General features: G+C 40.8%; 2 protein-coding genes across 6 annotated transcripts in view; both read right to left on the reverse strand.

Annotated features, from left to right (window-relative positions):
- The window catches only part of ift57 (intraflagellar transport 57 homolog (Chlamydomonas)), a 15607-nt gene extending 2534 nt beyond the window's left edge, over window positions 1-13073 (reverse strand). The window contains exons 1-8 of one of the 5 annotated variants that reach the window (XM_072441902.1): window positions 12764-13055; window positions 11843-11999; window positions 9943-10061; window positions 9771-9861; window positions 9138-9209; window positions 8898-9020; window positions 4609-4680; window positions 4281-4412 (exon numbers count right to left, since the gene is read on the reverse strand). In XM_072441902.1, coding sequence (XP_072298003.1) covers window positions 4281-4412; window positions 4609-4680; window positions 8898-9020; window positions 9138-9209; window positions 9771-9861; window positions 9943-10061; window positions 11843-11999; window positions 12764-12918 — 921 coding nt within the window. In that variant the 5' untranslated portion in view covers window positions 12919-13055. Of the gene's footprint in view, window positions 1-4280; window positions 4413-4608; window positions 4681-8897; window positions 9021-9137; window positions 9210-9770; window positions 9862-9942; window positions 10062-11842; window positions 12018-12763 lie in introns of all 5 variants that reach the window. The other 4 variants (XM_072441900.1, XM_072441901.1, XM_072441897.1 and 1 more) reach the window with 4 other exon arrangements.
- Window positions 13074-13910: 837 nt separating this feature from the next.
- cavin4a (caveolae associated protein 4a) lies at window positions 13911-20146 on the reverse strand. The gene is made up of 3 exons (XM_072441903.1): window positions 20002-20146; window positions 17041-17475; window positions 13911-16246 (listed from the first exon to the last, which is right to left on the reverse strand). Exons 2-3 carry the CDS (start codon window positions 17422-17424, stop codon window positions 15701-15703), a joined length of 930 nt encoding a protein of 309 aa, XP_072298004.1. The 5' UTR covers window positions 17425-17475; window positions 20002-20146; the 3' UTR covers window positions 13911-15700.
- Between the last annotated feature and the right edge of the window lie 2339 nt (window positions 20147-22485).

Genomic DNA, 22485 nt, shown 5'->3' on the forward strand with positions numbered 1-22485 from the left:
TATATATATATATATATATATATATATATATATATATATATATATATATATATGTATATATATATGTATATATATATATATATATATATATATATATATATATATATATATATATATATATATATATATATATATATATATGTATATATATATGTATATATATATATATATATATATATATATATATATATATGTATATATATATGTATATATATATATATATATATATATATATATATATACATATATATATATATATATATATATATGTATATATATATATATATATATGTATATATATATATATATATATATATATATATATATGTGTGTGTGTATATATATATATATATATATATATATATATATATTTAAATAAACGTATAAACTACGGGCCGTAGTTTGGGGTTTTGTGTCCAATAACACTTCTCTTCCAGAGTCCTTATCAGCCATGCAGGAATTCTGCACGTCAGAGGAAATCTCTGTGTGGAAGAAGGCGGGGGCTGAGAAGTCTGATGGCATTTGGGTTGGGCCTAACAAAAAAACCTGTTTACCTAAACATTTTTTCAGGCAGATGGCGCTGATCTCACATGGACGGGACCATGCGTCAAAAGGGGGGATGGTGACGGCTGTGGGACAGAATTGGTTCACGAAAGGTTTTACCTTTTATGCCCAAAAATTTTGTCAATCTTGTGCTATCTGTTTAAACAATAATCCAGGTAGAGCAAGACAAATTCCACAGGCGGCACACCCACCGCCAGAAAGACCTTTTGGGCATTTGCAAATGGATTTCATTGAGCTTAATCCATCAGAAGGCAAGAAATTCTGTTTAGTGTTTGTTGACATCTGGTCACGTTATGTCGAGGCGTTTCCTTGTAAACATGCCTCCAGCAACGCAGTGGTTAAAGCTCTGATTACAGAGATTGTGCCACGCTGGGGCGTTCCTGAAAAAATTTCAAGTGACAATGGCAGCAAAAGTGATAGAGGAGGTGGGTCAATTTCTGGGCATCGATCTCCGAAAACATACTTCTTATCATCCGGAATCTTGTGGTCTCGCGGAGAGATGTAACGGAACACTCAAAACAAAACTGACCAAAATATGTGAGCAAACTGGACTCTCCTGGGTTAAGGCACTGCCACTGGCGTTGATGTACATGAGAATGCGGGTACAGGAAAGATGTAACATGAGTCCATTTGAAATCTTGTTTGCTCGCCCACCTAACATAGGCCTCGACCCACCTCCGCCACGAGATCTGCCCGATTCCTCCCTGTGCGACGACTCAATGCTAGCTTACTGTAAAGAATTGGATGACCTGTTGTCCTCAATTTTTGCACAGGTGAAAGCCGCTCTCCCAAAGGCAGCAGAAGCTGTCCTCCACAACTTCAAACCAGGTGACTGGATCTTGATCCGAGAGCCGAGGAGGAAAAGGTGGTGTTCCAAAAGGTGGATTGGCCCGGTCCAGGTCCTCCTCATCACTCACACCGCAGTGAAAGTCGCAGAACGGGGCACCTGGGTTCACGCATCTCACTGCTGAGCCATCTTCAGCACACCTGCGGAGATCAACGGCAACGCGGGTGTCGGTCCACTCGTGGGTCGGATACAAGGGGCAACCACTGAGGACGTCGTGGGACCTTTGAATTGCAACGATCTCAAGTTCGAGAAAGTCAGGGTCGTCTGGTAATATCTACACAAATACTGTCTTCATTGTCTTCATGATTCCTGAGGCTCACCCGGCTCCTCCTGGGGGGAGGAGTCCCCCAGAGCGTCAGAGCTCTAAATGGTATCTGACCGACAGAAAGGTCGAGCTCAACATCAGGTTGCTGAACTATAGAATAATGATTTATGCACTGGGTCTGTCAATAGTTCTGGCGTTGGGAATAATATGGTTTATCACTCTGCCTAGCTGGATGTGGCCCCACAGAGAAAACAGAGGAGACCGTAACACTCGTACACTGCACTATGACGACACATCCAAGATCGAGTCTCTCACAGACACTTATAACCATTCCACCGTCTATACACTAAACTATTGGTATCGATATGCTAAATATGTAGCCGACAGTCACAAGCGGAGAGATTGTTATGTATGTACACACATGCCCATGTCAACCAACTCTCCACACGTGCTCCCTCTCCCTGTGCCTAATTTATCCAACATGTTACCTGACACTCTAATTTCTAGAGATAATGTTAAACTTCTGAGTAGGATAGTTTGGTCTGCGTGGAGAGCGGTGATTCCTCTTCTTCCACGCAAGATTAAGTTCCGACCTCAGATTCACATCAGACCTCCTAAAAATGTAAAACTAGACGCGGGTGCACTTTACTAAAAGGGAGCTGCTGTACCTACATATCTGCTAATGATGAGGATGGGGGTGCGATCCAACAGGGACTCGCAAACTTGACCAAACTCCGTAATCTCATGGAATCTGAAACTGTCACTGCCACTCACCCTTTTTCTGTGTTAGGATGGGCTCTTACTTCCTGGCGTGACGTGCTCATAAATTTTGGCATTATTGTAGGGGTAATCTTGATTTTGTTGTCTTGTGTTCTCCCATGTTTGTTCAAAGTGATTGGTAAAATGGTTTCTGCTCAATATGTGTCTGTTCAGGTTCCAGGGCCAGATAGAGACGCGTCTAAGCAAGACACAGGCTACATTAGTGATTCAGATGATGATTCAACCATCAAGGGAATGAGACCGTAAGCCAGTAACGGCATAAACAAGAGCGGAGGCAAATAAAACTTTAACAGTTTTATTAATTTCTTTTAAACTGTTTTTGAAATCACTGATTCAAAGGGAAATTGTAATGACTTAAATTAAGACAAGAGATGGACTGAAATCTTTATTTTGATGAAATTAATTGAGCATTTTTTTTTCCAGAAGTCAGCATCAGCCTGTCCGTCCTGAGCCCCATTCACAGTGGATTTCCTCCAGGTTTCTACTTTTATCCCAAAGTGGTTTTGTAGTTTTCTCCTACTCAGGTTTTCAAATTTTATCCCAAAGAGGTTTGGTAGTTTTTTCCTGGCCGGTGGAGGGGGTCTCGGGACGGGGGAGCTGGGGTTAACTTTAATAAAAAATAATAATAAAAAATATTAATAATCATTTTTATTATTTTTTATTAATAATTTTATCTATTTTTTACTATTATTATTATTAATATTTTTATTATTATTTTATTACTCATTTCAAGGGTTCAATTTTATTAATTATTATTTTTAATCATTAAATTGGTCATTTTTATTAATCTTTTTTTTGGTAATTTATCTAATTATTGTTATTATTCATTTTTTGTTGTGTTATTAATTATTAATTACTATTTTCTCTGATTGGTAATTGATTGATGATATGATATTAAAAAGGGGTTTAAGATAATCAAAAGAGTGGTATTGTAATGGCAGAAAATGGGTCATGTCATGTCATTCTAATGTTGTTTTAGGCCATGACATGTCACGGAATTAATATCTGTGTTGTTCTCCTGTGTGCAGATGGGATAAGAATATGAGGTCCTGATTATACTGAATATCTACTGTCCGGCACCTCTTTATCATCAATTAATGCGTCAGGACCGGATTCGGTGTGGAAATGGTCTTTGATTAAGCCTCTGAAGAGATGGCTGGAACCGTCACAGACGTTATAGTCTGGTCTATCTCTTTTTGAGCTGATTTGGGTAGTGATTATGTTATGTTTGTTACCACCTATAAAAGGTGTACTTTGTAAATTGTAAAGTTAGGTAGGGACAGAACGACCTTGTCTTAGGGAGACACTGTGCACGTGAATAAACTTCCACCTTTTGAGAGAAACCGAGAGACTCTGTTTCTGCTTCAAATTATTGCCTGGTTACTCTTTACTTGATCATTGTTTACAGGAAACTGCCCTAACACCACTGATTTAGACTATATGGTATCAGAGTCCATTTTTCAAAGTTTGTCTTTATAGTGGAGAAAAGAGGGGAATATCCTTTCTCCAAGATTGTAGATAGTTCTTTATGGAGGACTACACCTAAATATTTAAGGAATTCTGTTTGCCATTTAAATGGGTAAGTCTTTTGGGTCGCCAGAAAGAAACAAAATGAACAAATACATTCAAATTGTATCAAGACATTGGACCAATAATCAGACAGGAAATACATCACATTAGGTATGGACATTTCTGGTTTCAATTGTTTCAGATTGTCTAATATATTGGGCCAATGGTTCCAAGTACAAGGCGACCAAGCACAGGCCTGTCTCACTCCTCTTTCCAAAGTCAGTTATGCTTTAGTTCTGTGTTGTGTTCACTGACCTCTCGGTGTTTGGCCTGTGCGCTGCGATACTGCTGGATGAGCCCCTCCAGCTGGTTGTTGATGTACTTCTCTCTGCTGCTGACCTTCTCCAGAGTTTTACTAATGTCTTCCTGCAGTTTGTCCAGGTGACTCTGCACAACACACCAAAGAAAAGCCACACATCTGAATCTGGACAGAAAGAAGAGGTGGACTCTCACTCTCACACACACACAAACGCGCATGCGCACACGCACACGCACACGCTTGCACACATATACTCGCACAATCGCACACACGCACACACATACTCGCACACTGGCACACTCACGCACACACTCGCACACTCACCTTGGCATCTCCCAGTGAGGAGTTGATGCCCTCCCTATGCTGGTGCATTTGGTCCACGTGTATCCTCCAGTCCTGCGCATACACACACACACACATGAACACACAAACATACATGAACACACATGAACACACACACATACATGAACACACATGAACACACATGAACACACATGAACACACATGAACACACATGAACACAGTGCAAGCAGCCCAACTTGGAGTCGTACTGCACGTCAGCATTAAACAGAGTCTGTGGCCCTGGTTCGTGAATGTGTGTCAGTGTGTCACTACGCCACAGACGGAAAAAGAAAGAAATAAAAAACAACTGAAGTGGTTTTGGCTCAGTATTCTCACGGCTGACATGATGTTTTGGAGCAGGTAGGTGACCAATTTTGCTCAGCAATGCCAGCCTATATTTTAAAATAATGAAATACTTCTCTCTACTCTTCAAATTCGCCAATGTTAATGCCAGAAATTACCCCAATTAACAAATATTAGACTACCGTAAAACACCAGCAACCCTTATGAGGACAAACATGACTAACCTGCCCTTTGTACAGCTCTATATTCCAATCTCCATTCTCTCTTTTGGTTGTGTTAAATGGTCAAAATATTATTTCTCTCCAAAGTGTCACACTTGTATGTGGGAGAGTTCTCCATAGGAATCATGGTGAATCCTGCTCACCATGAACTCTATGAACAGTCACTACACTTACATAAAAGCCAGGAAAACTGGAAAAAAGGCCTCGTCCAATGTAAACAGATTTTTACAATTATTGGAATCTCAAACATCCCAATAACATGTGGAGAAATCCTTATGTCGTATTAATGCTGCATGTAACAGTCCCATCACACTAAAAGCAGACTAGGCAGTAAATATAATGCTCAACGTAAATGAAATATAACTCATCCATGTTTTCCAAAAGTGTGTTTATAAGTATGATTTTTTTTCCCCAATAATAACTATAAGGTTTTACCGCCAATGCTAAATGACTTGACATCCCTGAACGTCTGTCAGCCCTCGCTCACATCTAACTGGTTCTTTGATCTGCTGTAGACTGGGTCAAGAGTGGTCTCAGGTTTGGGGGCAAAGATGATTTGATTTTGGTTGTTTAGCACACTCTGATGTACATGTGCATGTAAACAAGTGACTTTTCTTATTACTTTTGGTGCCCTAGGCGAGCTACTCCCCTGTGTGTAATGTAATATATATATATAAAGCCCTGCTTGCACTTGTGTTTAGGAGCAGCCGTTACATCAGAATTTCTTCACTCCTTGAGTTCCATCTTTATTTTACCTGAAACTATCGTTTCTGAAGATTGATGAGTCTAAACTTTTGAAAAATAATATATACAGTCAGCATCTGTATATATTATTATACAGTGGACTCATACAAATACCTGGGTGTTCATCTGAACCACAAACTGGACTGGACTCATAACACAGACGCACTGTACAGGAAGAGCCAGAGTCGGCTCTACCTCCTGAGGAGACTCAGGTCTTTTGGAGTGACAGGGCCACTCCTGAAGACCTTCTACGACTCTGTGGTGGCATCAGCCCTCCTGTACGGTGTGGCCTGCTGGAGCAGCAGCATCACAGAGAGGGAGAGGAAGAAGCTGGACAAAGTCATCAAGAAGTCCAGCTCCGTCCTGGGCTGCGCTCTGGACTCGGTGCAGGAGGTGGGGGACAGAAGGGTCCTGGCTAGATTCACATCTATGCTTGACCATGAGTCTCACCCCCTGTAGGACACTCTGTCCACTCTGGAGAGCAGCTTCAGTGAGAGACTGATCCACCCTCGCTGTGTGAAAGAAAGGTTTCGCAAGTCTTTCCTTCCTGCTGTTGTCAGACTTTATAACAAACACTGTTAGTCCTGAACACTCGCAGTGCTGACCTAACCATGTGCAATTCCGTCATATGTGCAATTACTGTTGTGATTCATGAGCAATTACTGTGAAATTCATGTGCAATCTATGTGCCGTTGTGACACATATTCATGTCGTGATCACATGCAATGGTATTTATGTGTTTATTTATTTTTATCTTTATTATTTTTCCCCTCCATCCCTTGTTGGGAAATGGGAGGTTTTGTCTGTGGGAGTTTTTGTTTATAGGAGATCTTCTACTGAGAGTGTTTTTCAAACTTCCTATAAGTGATCTGTTCTTTTCTTCTGTATCTACCTCTGTATCTACCTGCGTTGCATCAATGAAATATCCCCATGTGGGACAATAAAGGAATATCTTATCTCATCTTATCTGTGGGGGAAAAAATCTATTCATTTTAACGTAGAAGAGCTGCTCTGTCTCACACAGCTCTGTTCCACAACTACAAGATCAGACACAGACTTTAGGACTTAACTTGTGCAAAAATACAGATGCAAAGACATGGAAAAGAATAAATCTAACGATCCAAATTTATACAAGTATCCAAGAATGCTAATTTTAGCAACAGGCTAAATGCTACCACGATGTTAGCCCTGCCTGCTGCATATGGACATTTACAGAACAGTCTACGCTTAAAGGTGGTATGGACGATTTTTTTCAGCAAATTTTTTTTTATCATATTTCCTCGTGGCGTGGATAAATCATTTGTCCTGCCACGTATCAATCATAAAACGCACCTACCGCTCACCTGCAGCCGCGTCAGGCTCGTCCCCACGTTTCCGCGTGCCTAAGCGCATGGATCTATCATAATATAGTTCCCTCAGTGTACGGGGCAAAATGAAGACGGAGAAAGACAGTTCGAGCTGACGCAGAAGTGGACAGAAATCTACGGGAGACGAGCGATGCAATGCGCTCCGTTGCGCTAATAAACAAAAGCACGTGTGTGTTGTATCAGTCCGCACGTTCTCAAATCGCCGAAAAATCGTCCATACCGCCTTTAAAACTACTCGTCTTTGTATCTGGAACTGTAAACAGCTATTATCAGGAGGCTCCGCCCGGTGGCCAGGGCCTACTCAGAGTTCTCAATAGTGCTCGAGTGGTTAAAGTGACCGTTTTTTAAGATTTTCAAATTTTGACTTTATTTGGTTTATTTATACCTACCATCCATCCATCCATCTTCTACCGCTTGTTCCCTTTCGGGGTCGCGGGCCTTAGGCGGGGTACACTGACAGTGGCCAACTCGTCGCAGGGTCAACACAGAGACATAGACATTGCATCTCACATTCACTCACTAGGGCCAATTTAGAGTCACCAATTTTGCCTAACACATGCATGTCTTTGGACGATGGGAGGAGCCGGAGAACCCGGAGAAAACCCACGGTAACACGGGGAAAACATGCAGACTCCACCCAGAGAGATCATGTGATGTTGGTCTGGTCCAGGAATCGAACCCATGATCTCCTTCTTGGGAGGCTAAGGAGCGCTAACCGCCTTTGCCACCGTGCACCCTAAATTTATTTATACCAGTATAAATAAATACAAAGCTATTTATGGAGTAAATGTTTAAAAATCTGTAGAAAGTGACAGGAAGTGACATCACACTAGGGATACTCGTTCCAGTCAAATGTATTTATAATTTACACAAACAAAGAACTTTTTTACTCTAAACAGTAAGGTAATTTGCTAGTGCGATGTCATCAATTACAAACAGGAAGTGAAATTATAAACCTAAAAAATGTGCTATTCTGTGATGACATTTTTAAATGTTTTAGGTAAATTAAAAATATATTTATCCTAACTGCATTTTAGTTCAATAGGTGTTCCAGCCTGACATAGACACACATATGCCATGCTCCAAGTGCAGCCGGCCGTAGTGTCGCGCATTCGAATCCCGACTTCGACCATTTACTGCATGTCCTCCCCTCTCTCACAACAGTGTTCAGATGACAAGAACTGAATCTTAAATACAATGGGACACTACTGGACAAATGAGCGATCAGACTTGTATCTACAGAACAATCCATGTCCTGAGGTAACGCCAGGTCATCAACCTCCATTACTGAAGCTGTGACTCGATATGAATTAGACGTGCTTAAAATATAAATATTGTGCCAGGAAACGTCTTAAAAGACGAAAAAAATGTTTCCTATTGAATTGAGAGTTTTTACCTTTTCCAGACCTATTCATCCTTCCTACAATTTCACTCCTGCAAATCCACTACCACAGTTTACCAAAGGAATACTTTGGTAAACATCTAAAAGGGATTTAGATGTATGTTTAATTCATAAGACTTACTGTTGACTGTTGAGATTGAGGGCTTATGCTTTTTACTGTGAGCAGTGGAAACCGTAAACCTTAAGCAAATTGGTCTCCAGAGCTACCACTGAATATGCGCTGTGGGAGCAGACCTTGTTGTCCGTGCGGATGGTGACTCTGAGCTGAGGAAGGACCCGCTCCACCTCCAGGCTCCACTCCACCGCATCAACCGTGGACTCCAGGATTTCGTCGGGCTTCAGACGAGACTCCTGCTCCTGCCGCACACACAGAAGCATCGTGAGAACATCTTCCCGTGGCCACACCCCCTGCTGCCTGGTTTTGCCTTAATAAACAAAACAAAAGAAGGCTTTCCCCATATCTGCTGCTCTTACCGAGTGAGTGGAACGCAGTTTCAGAGCATCCAGGTCCATCACATCCTCCTCCTCCTCCTCCTCTTCTTCCTCCTCCTGAAGACATAAAGAGCATTTTTGAAAAACTGCCAAAACCACAGATGCACAGGGCCTCAACGACAGAAATGTTCAATAGTAGATCATGGAATGTTGTATAGTTCTACAGAGTCATTATAGCCACATTTTGACCGGTTCACTTTAGAGCTCTGGGTATACGTAAACTACCGACATCATCCAAACATAACTAATGTTATTTTTTTATGAATTTTTATGAAATTCCCCAAAAAACATTTAATACTTGCAGGTTTGTGTAGTTATGAGATGTGGCTAAAGCTAGAGGAAACTGGAAATATCATATTTTGGGTCCTGACATGTGATGTATGTCGATAAACAGGAAATAGCTGATGCTAACGTGCTTTCCTAGCTTTGTTTTGCTACAAATGCATGCTCAACATACAAGTAATCATCACAAGATCAAGTCATCGTTTGGTGGAGTCTGCGTTTTCTCTTATCCAATCATCTCACTCAAAAGCGTTCCGGGAGCCAAATACCAACAGGTGAGATGAAATGGAGTCCAATAAGTGTAATGAAGTGCATGTGTGTGAGTTCCGGCACCAGCAGCTCGTCCTCTGCTCGGCTCAGGGTCAGCTCTGCGTCGTCCTCCAGCTGCTCCTCCTCCTCGGTGCTCTCGGTCGGGTAATTGGGCCTGAACACACAAAGCAGACACATGAAGCTGCCGAAGGCCAGTGCACCGGTCACCTGCCCTCTGTCCTGTCCGTGAACGCACCGCTTGAAAGAGAAGCCCCGCCTCTTCAGCGCCTGCTCAGCCAATCGGTCGAGCACGTAGCAGACATACTCTCCGGAGCCAGACTTGAGCTTGGAAGGAGGAAAGTCCACCTTCACCCCCTGTGAGCACAAACACACAGACATAATCATGGGTTGAAATAATCGATTTTCCGATTTTTAATCAATACGCATATTAATGACCGATTATCGATTCGTACGTCCAAAGATCGATTTTTTAAATTATTTTATTAGTATTATTATTATTTTTTTAATTAAAATTATTTTCTACATTTCCCTCAGTGAACTTCAATCTACCTTCAAGAAAGATAATTCAGGACTCCTGGATTATCTTTCTTGAAGGTAGATTGACCCTTAACCTTTTAATCAGTCTTCCATCAGTAACTACCAATACTTGTAAGATTTGCTGTTTAATATTGATATAATACTAGTTTTAATATGTTGCTTCTCTACACAGTCAAAGTGAAGGAAACGGTTCAAATCCATTTTTCATTTTTAATAACATTAACCCCCGGATCGAATCGAAATCGGATGGAATCGGAAATCAGATCGAAATCGGATGGAATCGGAAATCAGATCGAAATCGGAGCGAATCGGATGGAATCTGAGAAATCGAAAAAAATCGATTTTGAAACGTAAAAATCGGAATCGAATCGACTCTTGAAATTTGAATCGAAACCCAGCTCTAATCAAGTCAAACTCAAAACGTCACAAGTGCTCTCCGCTCTAGGTCCAATACTGTGAGACAATGTTCTTGTTGGGATTTAGGAGACCCTTTTTGGCGTCGGTAATCAAACATAAAAGTCTTTACTTATAATGACTCTGGGTATCAGATCCAGTATCGTATCGGCCAATATTTACCAACTTTCACCGGGATCGTCCCATATCAATTTTTGGAGGGGCGGTACTATAGTACAGTTTGTCCTCAGTGCCTCAGATTTGTCTGAAATAGAAGAGCAATTGGGCTAAAAATGTGGCAATGTATTTTACACAATCCTACCATAAATCGTTTTATATGCCAAATGAAATGCATTCCGGTAATATTTTTAAGGATTCTGTATATTGTATTGGCTAATATCAAGCCAAATATCCGATATCAGTATCAGCTCAAAAACTAAAAATCAATATTGGCCTTTTCCTAATAATGACGATGTTCTTAAAATATACTTATTTACCTCTGTAAGGAAAAACTTCAATTTCTGATTGATTTACATAAAATTATATCCTTGATGGTTTGGGAAAAATTGAGAGTTGGGTAGTAAATATAGTTTATTTCTGTTATATTGTTTTCCTTTATGCTACATTCACAATCTTCTAACTACAACTAGATGTCATACTTTCAAATGCATAGCAGGGGCATTAAATATGTACGTTTTCTGCAGGAGAAACCCTCTTTTGTCCATCGTCATGTTGAGTACTTGATGTTTGAGGGTGTAACACCATTTTTCTTTCTTAAAAAACAAATCAGTTCTGCAACAATTGAACACCGCAAGACATCAAACCGGCAAAGTTTTTCAGATTTTTTAATTTTTTTTACAAAAATGTGAATATAATCATTTCTTTTGACCTGCAACTTAAACCCTGAAACCCAGAGCTTTTCCTGGACCCGAAATGACAGATGAGCTCCTTCTGTTTTTGTCACCCAACTGTCTATTTCATTTTAATGTCACACCACAGGACACCCTTTGGATTTCTCATATATTTTATTGATTTAAAGTAGAGATGAAAGTGTAGTTTAAGTTAAGACGGTATGACATTGGTTTTAGTCTAGTCCTAGTGGTACTAGTTGTGACACATTTAGCATCGTGACTCAGAATCCTAATCGTTCTGTACGGCTCTGGACACTGATGATGGAGAGCGTGAGGTGTGTGTGCTTCACGTACGAATGATCGCAGCTCTGCCAGGATGTTGGACACGGTGGCATTGGGCTCGTCAAACTCCTGCGGCTCGGTGAAGCTCCGCCCTGCTGCGTTCAGGAGCCAGGCCGCCAGCACGGAAAACATAAAGAACTGCTCTCCAGGGTTAGCCACCAGGTAGGGACTGGAGACAAAGTAATGTCTGCAATAGAACAGGAGAAGAGTCAGACGTCACTCAAGTACCACTACTTTCTGAAAGACATGTATTTATGAAGGGTGATTAGTCAAAGTCTAAAATATTGATTTATTGGCTATTGAAAACAATGAATAAATTCAAAGAAAAGTGAAAAAATACAGCGCTATAGGTCGAAATGGTTTATATACAGCCTACACCTTGGGTCTTGTCTGGTGTGGTAGATCTGGGCCTCTCTTGCTCTGGTTCCTGTGCAGCCATGATCAGGGCCTCTGTGCTGTCCTTCAGTCCGGCCCGCTCTAGCCATTGGTAGGATTTCTTGATATCAGCCACTTGATTCTTCAGTTATGTTCCGGTGGTACATCCCATGTAGGGGCTTGTCCACGATGATGCCTTCTCCTGCACCTCATCCTCTGTTCCCCATAGACATTCACTGTCCATTATATACAGGAGTACCGCCTTTGGATTTTTCCTCTGTTTTCATGTAAGTTTTTTCCTTAAGTGTACCCGATTTGATATTACTAAGTTTTGATAGCACTGAAAAACGTAGAAACATGCATCCTGACAGTGAGCGTGCTTGCATCTCCACAAACCTGACTCATACTCCTGCTTGTTTCCATGGAGAATGTTCTAATGTATAGATTTAAATGTCAAATTCCATGGACTCATGCAGGTGATGTTTCACTTCCAGAGAGTTACATGCTGTTGCAGTTGTGTAGCTAATAGAGTACATTATTAGCCATGTAGCTTCTTACCGGGACAGGGGCTTCATGTTGTGCCGCGCCAGCAGCTCCTCGTAGCGCAGCACCTTGAGCTTCTCCAGCAGGTTCTCCATCAGCACAAACACCTGATGCACAGCTCCAGGGCCGCGGTCCTCCTCCTCTCCCCGCCGTGCGTCCTCTGCCATCATCCCGCAGTTATCGGAGACAAACAACCGGATCAGCAGACGCACATTTAGACAGAGCTTGGTATGACGTGTCAGGTCTTTAGCCGCGTTAGCCGGAGAGCTAACAGGACCGTGTGTTTGGCTTCCTTTCGGTTGTTAGGGCAACGCGATAATATAATACATCCATGGGGCAACGGTGCGCCGATGCTAACGGCTCTGTTCGTGTTAGCTCATATCAAACCCTTAAAGGCTACTTTTCTCTGAGTAACCCCACAATTCCACTAATACGTGTTAAAATAGACTACACCCTCACGCAATACACTACGAACAAACCGTATCATGGTTTTCTGATTAATATGTAATTATTTTACTTTGAGAACGTCTCAACAGAAGCGGATGTTGTTAGCGTAGCTAATGTGATGTGTATAATAAAGGCTAGAGAGACACTGCTATAGTAAGTAACGTTTAGCCGCAGCAGACATGTATAAACTGTAAAATTCAATTCAAGCTCTCATAAGAACCAAAGGGGAGCTGTCTTTATTTTTTTCATTTTCTTTCACTTTCAGGTAATACATTCTAAAACATGTTTATAATCCAGTGACAAATGTCCTGACAGAGACATTACAATTATTAGAACTAATTTTGATCTTCTTCCATTTACAAGATGGCCGCTGCAATTACAGAAACCCAGCTCTGTCTAGTATCTTTATTAGTGGTTTGCTCTGTCTGCCCCCTGCTGGACACAGTGAGGAGGCTCGGATGATTGAGCTAATGCTTCTTTGCTTTGCTGGATTCACTGCGAAATTTACACTCAATTTAGGGACTTGAAATGTATGCATAGAATAAATTTGAATTTCTCTGCTTCCTCTGTTGAGAAAAATACAATACAAATATGTACTGCACAATTTTGCAATGGAAATTTAGGGCAAAAAAGATGCAATTCAGAAATGTTATAGCCTTTTCTACACTGACTTAACTGACTAAACTAAAGACAATTACTAAAGAAGACATTAAAACATTTGTTTATATCATATTTATTTATTTTTTAAAAAAAACAATGTGCACGTGAGTCAACCTCTGTAGATAAGCTATTTTGTAAAATATGTATAATATAATGATAGAACTGTTAATATTGCACATTCGCTGGCCTTAAAGCATATCTGGGACCATTTAATTCAGCCCAGGTTAACATTTGTTAATATCCAACAGACTATAATAAACACAAAACTAAATAAGTCAAAGCTAAATTAAATATTTATCCTATTCAACCATTATTCACTCAAGCAGCTTAACACTCACACAGTGCGTCAGAACAGGTGGCAATAGATTCCATCCTCAAAACAACTTCATACAAAGTTTGCATGTAAAGTTCAATTTGAACTTAACTTAGTCATTGTAAACTAACTATGATTTATTTTACACTTCTATAATAATTTGCCCCTTTAGGCCAAGAAACATCAACCAGGATTCTACATGTGATTGTCCTGTGGATGTTTGTTCACATCACTGGGATCGTTTTTATTGAAATCTAGTTGGAGATATTTTATATAAGATCTATCATTCAGATGTTCAACCTAGCGTACAATATAATTGTTTAAAATACAAAAGAATGATACATTTCAAGGAGCAGCTGTCTAAAGCAGAAGCACACTTCACTCTCCTCTGGGTCCTTGTGAACCCATTGTAATCGAATAGTTCCCAGAGGTCTAATATAACTACAAACAGCCCTAAAACATGATATTAATTCTGTGTCTATTGGTAGTGGTTTTAATCTAGGTTGCGGTGATTAAAAACATTTACAAAAGTATTCAGAAGTCCAGTTGTGAATTGCTTCTCTCTTTGCGATGCAGAGAAGATGCTGTGGAAGTTCTCAGAATCCAGCTGAGAACCGGTTTACGCTGACGGTAAATCCACATGATGCGAAACCACCTTAAACCACACAACAGCTTGTATGAGCACCCACCCACCCGCCGCCCCAGCTGCTGAGGAAGTATACTGGGGTATCTGCTGCCTGATGATGGGCTGACGCCCAAAACATCGCTAACTGGTGTACGCAAATCAAAATATATATATATATATATCGGGAGATAAAACAGCTGCGCATATCTGTTTTTCCTTCTGCATAGCTCAACTTGAGCTTGTGAGAATTTGTGGTGTGCGTGTATTCCTTTTGGAATTGAAGTATATTGGCGGGGAATAACAGTTTCTGTTATTACTTAGGAAATGGCCATAATAATTATAATTATTTACAATTATATATTCACAAAAACGTTAAATTTAAGCATTTGTGTCATATGTTGTCGCCCTTGGAACACCGCAATGAAAAAGTCCCCTGACCCCAAAACGAGCCTTCTTCTGCACTTCTGAGGGTTACTTTTTTGGAGCCAGCTGTTGTTGTCTTCTTTCCTGGTTTAATGAATCTGGCTCTCTTTATGTCTTTTTGAAGTCTCTACAGAGAAAGTCAGTCTGGTACTGGTGGGTTTGAAAATGCAGCATACAGCTTTGCATGAAATCAAACTCCATTGGAGAAATACCAAATGGACTTTCGCTGTAAAGAATACGATGAGAGAGGAGTTTGCCGAGTCAGGGTCAGGTCCAGCTTTCCTCTGGTGTGGTTGTCTTTTTCCATGACTGCAGCCACAGGTTAGCTCATGGTAAACTTGCTCCGAAATTCTCTTCTCTTTTACTTCCTCAAGTCTCTCTGTTTTCCAAATTTTGTATCTATCCACACATCGAGTCACCTCCTGATTTCTCCATCCTGTCCTTCTTGTACCTCCTTCCTCCGTCTCCTTCAAGGATCTTCCCTCTACTCTGCTTCTGAACGGCCCTCTTCTTTCTTGGCTTCGCTGGTCACTTCGGTGTAGGTGACGGCTTCAGGCTGGGCTTCAGGCTGGGCTTCCGGTTCAGCCTCCGCTCCCTCCTGCCCCTCTGCCACGGCCCGCTCCTTCTTCAGCTTTATCCTGAAGCTCTCCTTGGTGGGAGCCTTCTTAGCGATGTTCTCCTTCAATCTCTCACCAGACTGCTTGATCCTCTCCCCGGCCTGGTGCATCTTCTCTCTGCGCTCTGGAGGCATCACCTTCTCGCCGAGGTTGTGGAACTTGGTGCCCAGGTTGCCCTTGGTTTTGGACATGTTCTCTTTGGAGAAAGCAGCTTTCAGCGTCTCGGTGCTCTTGGCCATCGACTTCTTGATGCGGGAGGCACGAGATGACTCAGCCTCATCCACGCTCAGGTAGTCCTCGTCGGAGGAGAGGTCGGCAGGGGCGTCATACGTGTCCGGCTCGATCTCCACAGCCTCCAGACCACTGCCTTTGGGACCTTTGGTCACAGCCACCGATGGCACCTCGGTCTCACCCTGGAGATGCAAACAAAAGCATGGAGCCACAATTAAGTCAAACATACATTTAAGAGTAAAGTTTGTGAGTAAATGTTTTCCTTGTTTGGTCTCGGCACATAACTACTCGTATAAATGGGATGGATTGAAAGGAATTTCATGTTATGATGGTGAGTGAGGTAAACTTTTGTCCTCTGACCAGATGGTGACTCATTGAAAGCATGGAGCAAATACATAAGAAAGATGCTTCATTCACTCACTTTAGGTCACACCGGTGGCTAATCGGCTACAGAACGTGCTAACTCATCAATATTTTCTTTAACCAGGAAAGTCCTTCTAAAATTTAGAATCTCTTTTGCAGGGGAGTCCTTGCCTCAGAGGTTAGGAGCCCATTGTACATGTTTTTAGCGGTAGGGAAAACTGGAGCACCCGGCGGAAGCCTCCACAGAGAGAACATGCAAGCTAATATCGTTAGCTTCTTGTCCTTGTCAGGAGTGTATTTGTCCATCTTTAAACAAAATCTCCCTTAGACATTTTGAATCCTCAGACCTGAGTAGTTTCTGTGCAGAAGATTTGTTTCAATTTGTTTTAGATTTTGAATTTTAAATGCTGACAAACTGAAACATAATATTAAGACATTATATTACACATTTTCAAGCCTTAATATTCTGACTGAGAAAACTGAGAAAATCAAATGGAAAATGTATCCTGCACAACTCTGCAGCTGTAATTTAGAACATTTACAGCATTTCAAATTCCAATTCTGATTAAACTAATTATCTGGATCCATCTGATGTGTTCTGCTCGACGCTCACCTGGTAAATGACCACTCTGAACTTGTTCCTGGTCAGCAGCTCGTCCTGCGTGGACTCCACTTTCTTGACCCGCACGTTCTGCTTCTCCACGCGGCTGCGCACCTCCTTCACATTGGCGCTGACCTTGCGTGTCTTCTGCAGGAGCTTGTCCACGATGCCGCTGGTGTCTCCGTGGTCCTTGGCCAGCTTCAAGACGTCTCCTTGGATGTTCTTGATGCTGTTCTCCAGCTCCTGTTGGCGCTCCTCCATGCGCTGCTGACACGCCTGCACGTTGTCGATAATGCCGGCCACCCGCTCCAGCAGGGACAGGATGGTCAGGCCGCTGATGGGGTTCCCCGCCTCGTCCTCCACACCCACAATCTCGAGCTTCTTCTGGGCTTCCATCTTCAACACTCAGTTTTCAGACAGTGGAACGTGGTGATGGGGCCAGAGTTCCTGTTTCCAGTGAGAAAAACAATGCATTAGTCGTGCAGAGATCTGGCATTATCAAAGTTGCTTTATAATTTGGTTAATCTTTTCAAACATAATTATTTTGTTTTAAGCCGCATTTTGACTGGCCCTGACCCCTCAGACTGGTTCACATTAGAGCGCTTAAAGGTTCTGTTAATGATGGAGTGTGTCTCCATGTTCAGGGCCTGGCTCTGGCTCTGGGTCCAGAGACTCTGCTTTGCAATCAAAGTTAAATTGCTCCATAATTAAACTTTCAATTAAAAGGCCAATCCCAGCCAAAGATGGAGTAAACAGGAAACTATTCTGGTTTATTCTCTTCTGCATTTATTTCACTTCTCTGCAAAGCCTTTACACCACGTTTGGACCTCTTTCTATTTAATGCATTGGCTTTGGAAAATGTTAGATGCATTATACGCTGGAAATATCATATTTTGACAAAGCGAGTGTCGCGTGTCGATAAACAGGAAACAGCTGATGCTGACAGCGTTTGGTGAGAAATGATCATTTTCTGTTTAAGCTTGTTGCCATTTCATTTCAATGTTCTGTCTTATCCAATCATCTCACTCAGAAGTGACCCAGAAGCCAAAAGCAAACCAGACCACTTTGGAAGCCGGACCTCTCATGGTCCACTGTGGATTGCTTTGATTGACCGGTACAGTTCACTTAAGACAGTGGAGACACTTTTGGACCATTTGCTCCAAAGTGAACCAATGGAAACATAGCTATAGCCTAACACTGAAGTTACAGCACGTGTTTCATTCATTATAAGTTTCTCATGATTGAAACGACACTTGACACTTGAAGAAGACCGTAGAGTGCAGCCGAAACTGTCAAGCTCTGATAAAAATTTAGATCCGATCATAAGAATCTATCAGAAGACCTACTGAACCTAATTAGACTTTTCCATTCATTCCTCAGCAGTCACTGCTGAGCGTCCTTCAGACCCTGGGGCAGTGACTGATATCAGGTGAGTAGTTCTCACTCAGTACTGAAGTACTTTTGAGAGTAGTTTTCTGACCTCATACTTCAAGACTTCAACTTGAGTAATATTTAGTCTGAAGTAACACTGTAAGTTCTGTTCTGTAAAGTTATATAATGACAAAAACGTTATTTGAACAACATTAAATGAATTTGCATCTCTCACACCGTATTTTCAGATATGATTTGTTCTGTGTATACTTTTTGGAAATACCAGAATATGGGAATTATGTATTGCTTTGTTCATCCAATATATGTACGTCCAAACTGTAACACAGTATTCAAGTAGTAGTTTCCCCAAATACCTTTATACTCTCTTCTCTTTTCATCTCATAGCTTTTTTACTCTTACTTGAGTCATTATTTGCGTCACTACGTTTTACTACTTTTTAGTGACTAAAGGGGTAAATTATTATAGAAGTGTAACTTTTTAGTTACTCTTACTTGAGTACAAATTCTCTCTGCTCTCCCCACCTCACATTGACTAAAATTGTAAATCCTCTAAGAGAAGTTTTGAGTAAAGCTTTTAGTTCCTCTTCCCACTTTGAATAAATCTGTGACAAAAGCTTCATGTGGTCAATATGAAATGTTTTTATAGGATTCCCATTACAAGTTATAAATCTGATGTTACGTCTCGCTTAGTTTCCCACAATACTTTATTACTCCGACTTGAGTAACATTATTTTGAAGTAACGATCCCTCCAGTCATCTGACTGAGGCATTGGATTTATATAGCATTGGCAGCCATTCTGTGCATCCACCAATCACACAGTGGCACAGACATATGTGATGGTGAAGTGTGTTGCCCAAAGACACAACCTTGGCTAAGTTTGGAGTAGTGCTGTCATGATGCTAAACTTTAATACAAAGGAAAAGGATTAATACCTATTTTAATACCACAATGATAACCAACACTCAGTTTTATTATTTTTATTCTTAACACACATTAATTGTACTTTCTTATATACTACTCTTTTTTATACTTTCTCTTGAACTAGTTCTGATAAGCTCAAGATCATTCTAAAAATGTTCAAATTTGGTCCTGTTTCTGATTTTCATAGAAGCTTTATTTGTCCCACAATGGGGAAATTCCAGAGTTGCAACACAGATTATGTACGGAAACACAGATTAGAAACAGAAGGGGAATAATATAAACTTCCATAAAAATATACTTTGTATAAATATATTCACTTGTCCAAATGTACATCCAGATTACATACTAGTTTTGATATCAAAAAGTATCCAATTTTCAATTTTTCCACTTTCCATAACCCTAATTTGGAACCAGTGACCCATCAGCTGGTGGGCGAACACTTGCACACTGAACCACTATTACCTTTGAATTTCTATGAGAATTATCCTGAATGAAAATGTACTATGTTGAACCTGATCATTTTAATTTTAGTTAACAAAGAGTGCCATTATCCCACTGTATTTATCCAATCGTAGGAAATCAACCCCATTTCCAACCAACACAAATATAGATTAACCCATCGAAATACTAGCAAATAATCCACAGTTTAAGCGTACTTACTTTGAATATCCTGCGTCTTCAAAGTGTCAAATAGGTTTCCACCAATTAAATAACCACAGGACTTCAATTGGTCATTTAAAATGTGGTCAGTGTGTGGAGAGAGCAGAAGCACGGCGTGCGGAGAAGGGAACGTCCAGCTCACAAAGTTTAAAAAAGACCGTGGCCGGCTTCAGTCCTGATTTGGGGCCCGAGGAGTGGCCCCTGAGAGGCTAAACTTAGCTCACTTCTGGAAGGTGATCATCTGACATTTGAGGCAGAGGGCACCGCGGAAACCCCCCACTCATCTGGGATAGGGTTCACATCCATTCTTTTTTTAAATGAAAATGCATTTGTTATAACAGATGTAGAATGGGAACATGTAAGGACAGCTCAGTGGAGAAGCACAATGCCTCGTGTTTGGAAAGAATCACGGTCTTTCATAAAACCAAGTCAAAGTGCATTGGAGAAACTGTGGCTGCCATGGCTCATCACTGCCATGTGTTTGGGACTGTACTATCATTCATAAATACTAGCCTGATTAATGAGGCTCTGCAAACTCTGTAGAATGTGCGTTTGGATCCAGGAAAAAAAGCATTTACAAGAAGATGGATGAAAGGGATCGAGATGACTGGATTGAAATAACTGGACATTTACAAAACGGAAAAATGTACTGTAAATACCAAAAACTGAACATAGATATGGACAAATGTACCAGACACTGGCACAGATGTGTGATACACAGGGCAACATGAGCCTGACTGACATTTATTTATTTGTTTTTTGGAATCTTTAAAAAAAGAAAAAGTAAATGTATCTGTGATGCTCAATTATATTATTACAAATATGTTTAAGTTACTAATTGTTATTATGTATCCAAACAAACTCAATAATTTATTGTCATACACTTATTTTGAGATATGGCTTTAAAAAGTTTGTTCAGAAAAGAGAGATTTTGATTTTTTATGTGTGAATTTTTTAATATATTTTTTTACGTAGTTATTTAGATGCTTAGTTAGTGATGTAGTTGCTTATTTATTTAATTAGTTACTTGTTGGTTAGTTAGTTAGTTACTGAGTTTTTTGTAACTTAGTAACTAACTCATTATTGTTGCTTCTCTTCATGAGTCACAGGAATACAATCTCTGCTCCTCAAAGAGCTGACAATATGGTGACAGTAGTCGCTCTGCGTTTCTGTGTTACTCATTCATTTTCTACCGCTTCTTCCCGTTCGGGGTCGCAGTTGACTGGAGCTTGTCCCAGTGACTTTGGGCCTTAGGCGGGGCACACCCTGGACTCTCATCGCAGGGTAAACACAGAGACACAGACAAACATTCACTCTCACATTCATTCATTCTGCCTAACACAAGCATGTGTTTGGAGGTGCATGTGTGGGTCTCTCCAGTGTCATGTACAGTAGAATATCCGATGACATTGCTGGTTATTGTTGGGCTGCAGAATGAGGATGAGGATGGTGATGGAGGAAGGGCACAGCTGACACATGATCTCATCCTCTCTGCATTCACGCTAACATAAACTAACTCCAGAATACTGTCACGCTCGCCCTGCTGTCGGACCAGGCTGTGTGCCACTGCAGAGATCAGGAAGGGCATGGTTCATTATCATTTATAGATGTTTTTTTTGTCGTTTTTCCTTGCCGAGAAGGGTCTGCCGGAAAGGGACGCTGTTCGTTTGCTTAACTCCTGAGAACATTGGTTAATCTGTTAATCTTAATCTTTCATTGTTTGATTTTGTAACTTTCTGTTGGTTGTCAAGCCATGTAAGACTACAAAAATAAAGTGAATTGGGTTGAAACTGTTTTTTTTTTTTAAAGGATTTTTTCAACAATAGAAACACTATTGTTTAATCACTATACATGGATTTCATAATGTTGAAAAGTTAGGAACGTTATCATAGAAAATAACAATTCACAATAATATATATATATATATATATATATATATATATATATATATATATATATAATATGTAATATGTAATTTGAACTGTCCTCAAAAAGGCATCGCATAACAGGAAGTTGAACGCCATGAATAAGGCCTCAGAAGTGTGTGAAACAGTGAGGGATTGTGAGGATGTCTGTGGCTGTGACACATGCAGGACATGGACATTCTGTGGAGGAGTGAAGCCAACAGCTGTCCTGTCCCACCCAGAGTGCTACTGCGCTCCTAAAAATACTCCTCCCACCGGAGTATCACTGTTAATAAGCCCTGCTAACTGTGCATGCTAACTGTGCATGCTAACTGTGCATGCTAACTGTGCATGCTAACTGTGCATGCTAACTGTGCATGCTAACTGTGCATGCTAACTGTGCATGCTAAGCAAGCCCCCAGGGAGCAAGATGGCGGTCCATTCAAATCAAGGCCGTGCTTGCGGCTCACGTAACATGTGACTGACCAATCAGAGGGAGAACTGCTGGAGTGCAGTGAGCTAAAGTAAAAATCAAAACCTGTTTGGAAGAATTGAACTGGAAAAATTTGAATTACCTAAA

Source organism: Eucyclogobius newberryi, unplaced genomic scaffold (assembly GCF_026437365.1).
Source record: "Eucyclogobius newberryi isolate DKJ021-1_F unplaced genomic scaffold, fEucNew1.0.hap1 SCAF_12, whole genome shotgun sequence".
NCBI classification, from domain to species: domain Eukaryota; kingdom Metazoa; phylum Chordata; class Actinopteri; order Gobiiformes; family Gobiidae; genus Eucyclogobius; species Eucyclogobius newberryi.

Coding starts and splice junctions, on each gene's coding strand:
- cavin4a (XM_072441903.1), bottom strand. CDS start 17,424: ATGGAAGCCCAGAAGAAGCTCGAGATTGTGGGTGTGGAGGACGAGGCG. Junction 16,247..17,040: donor TCAGAGTGGTCATTTACCAG/GTGAGCGTCGAG, acceptor TTGCATCTCCAG/GGTGAGACCGAGGTGCCATC.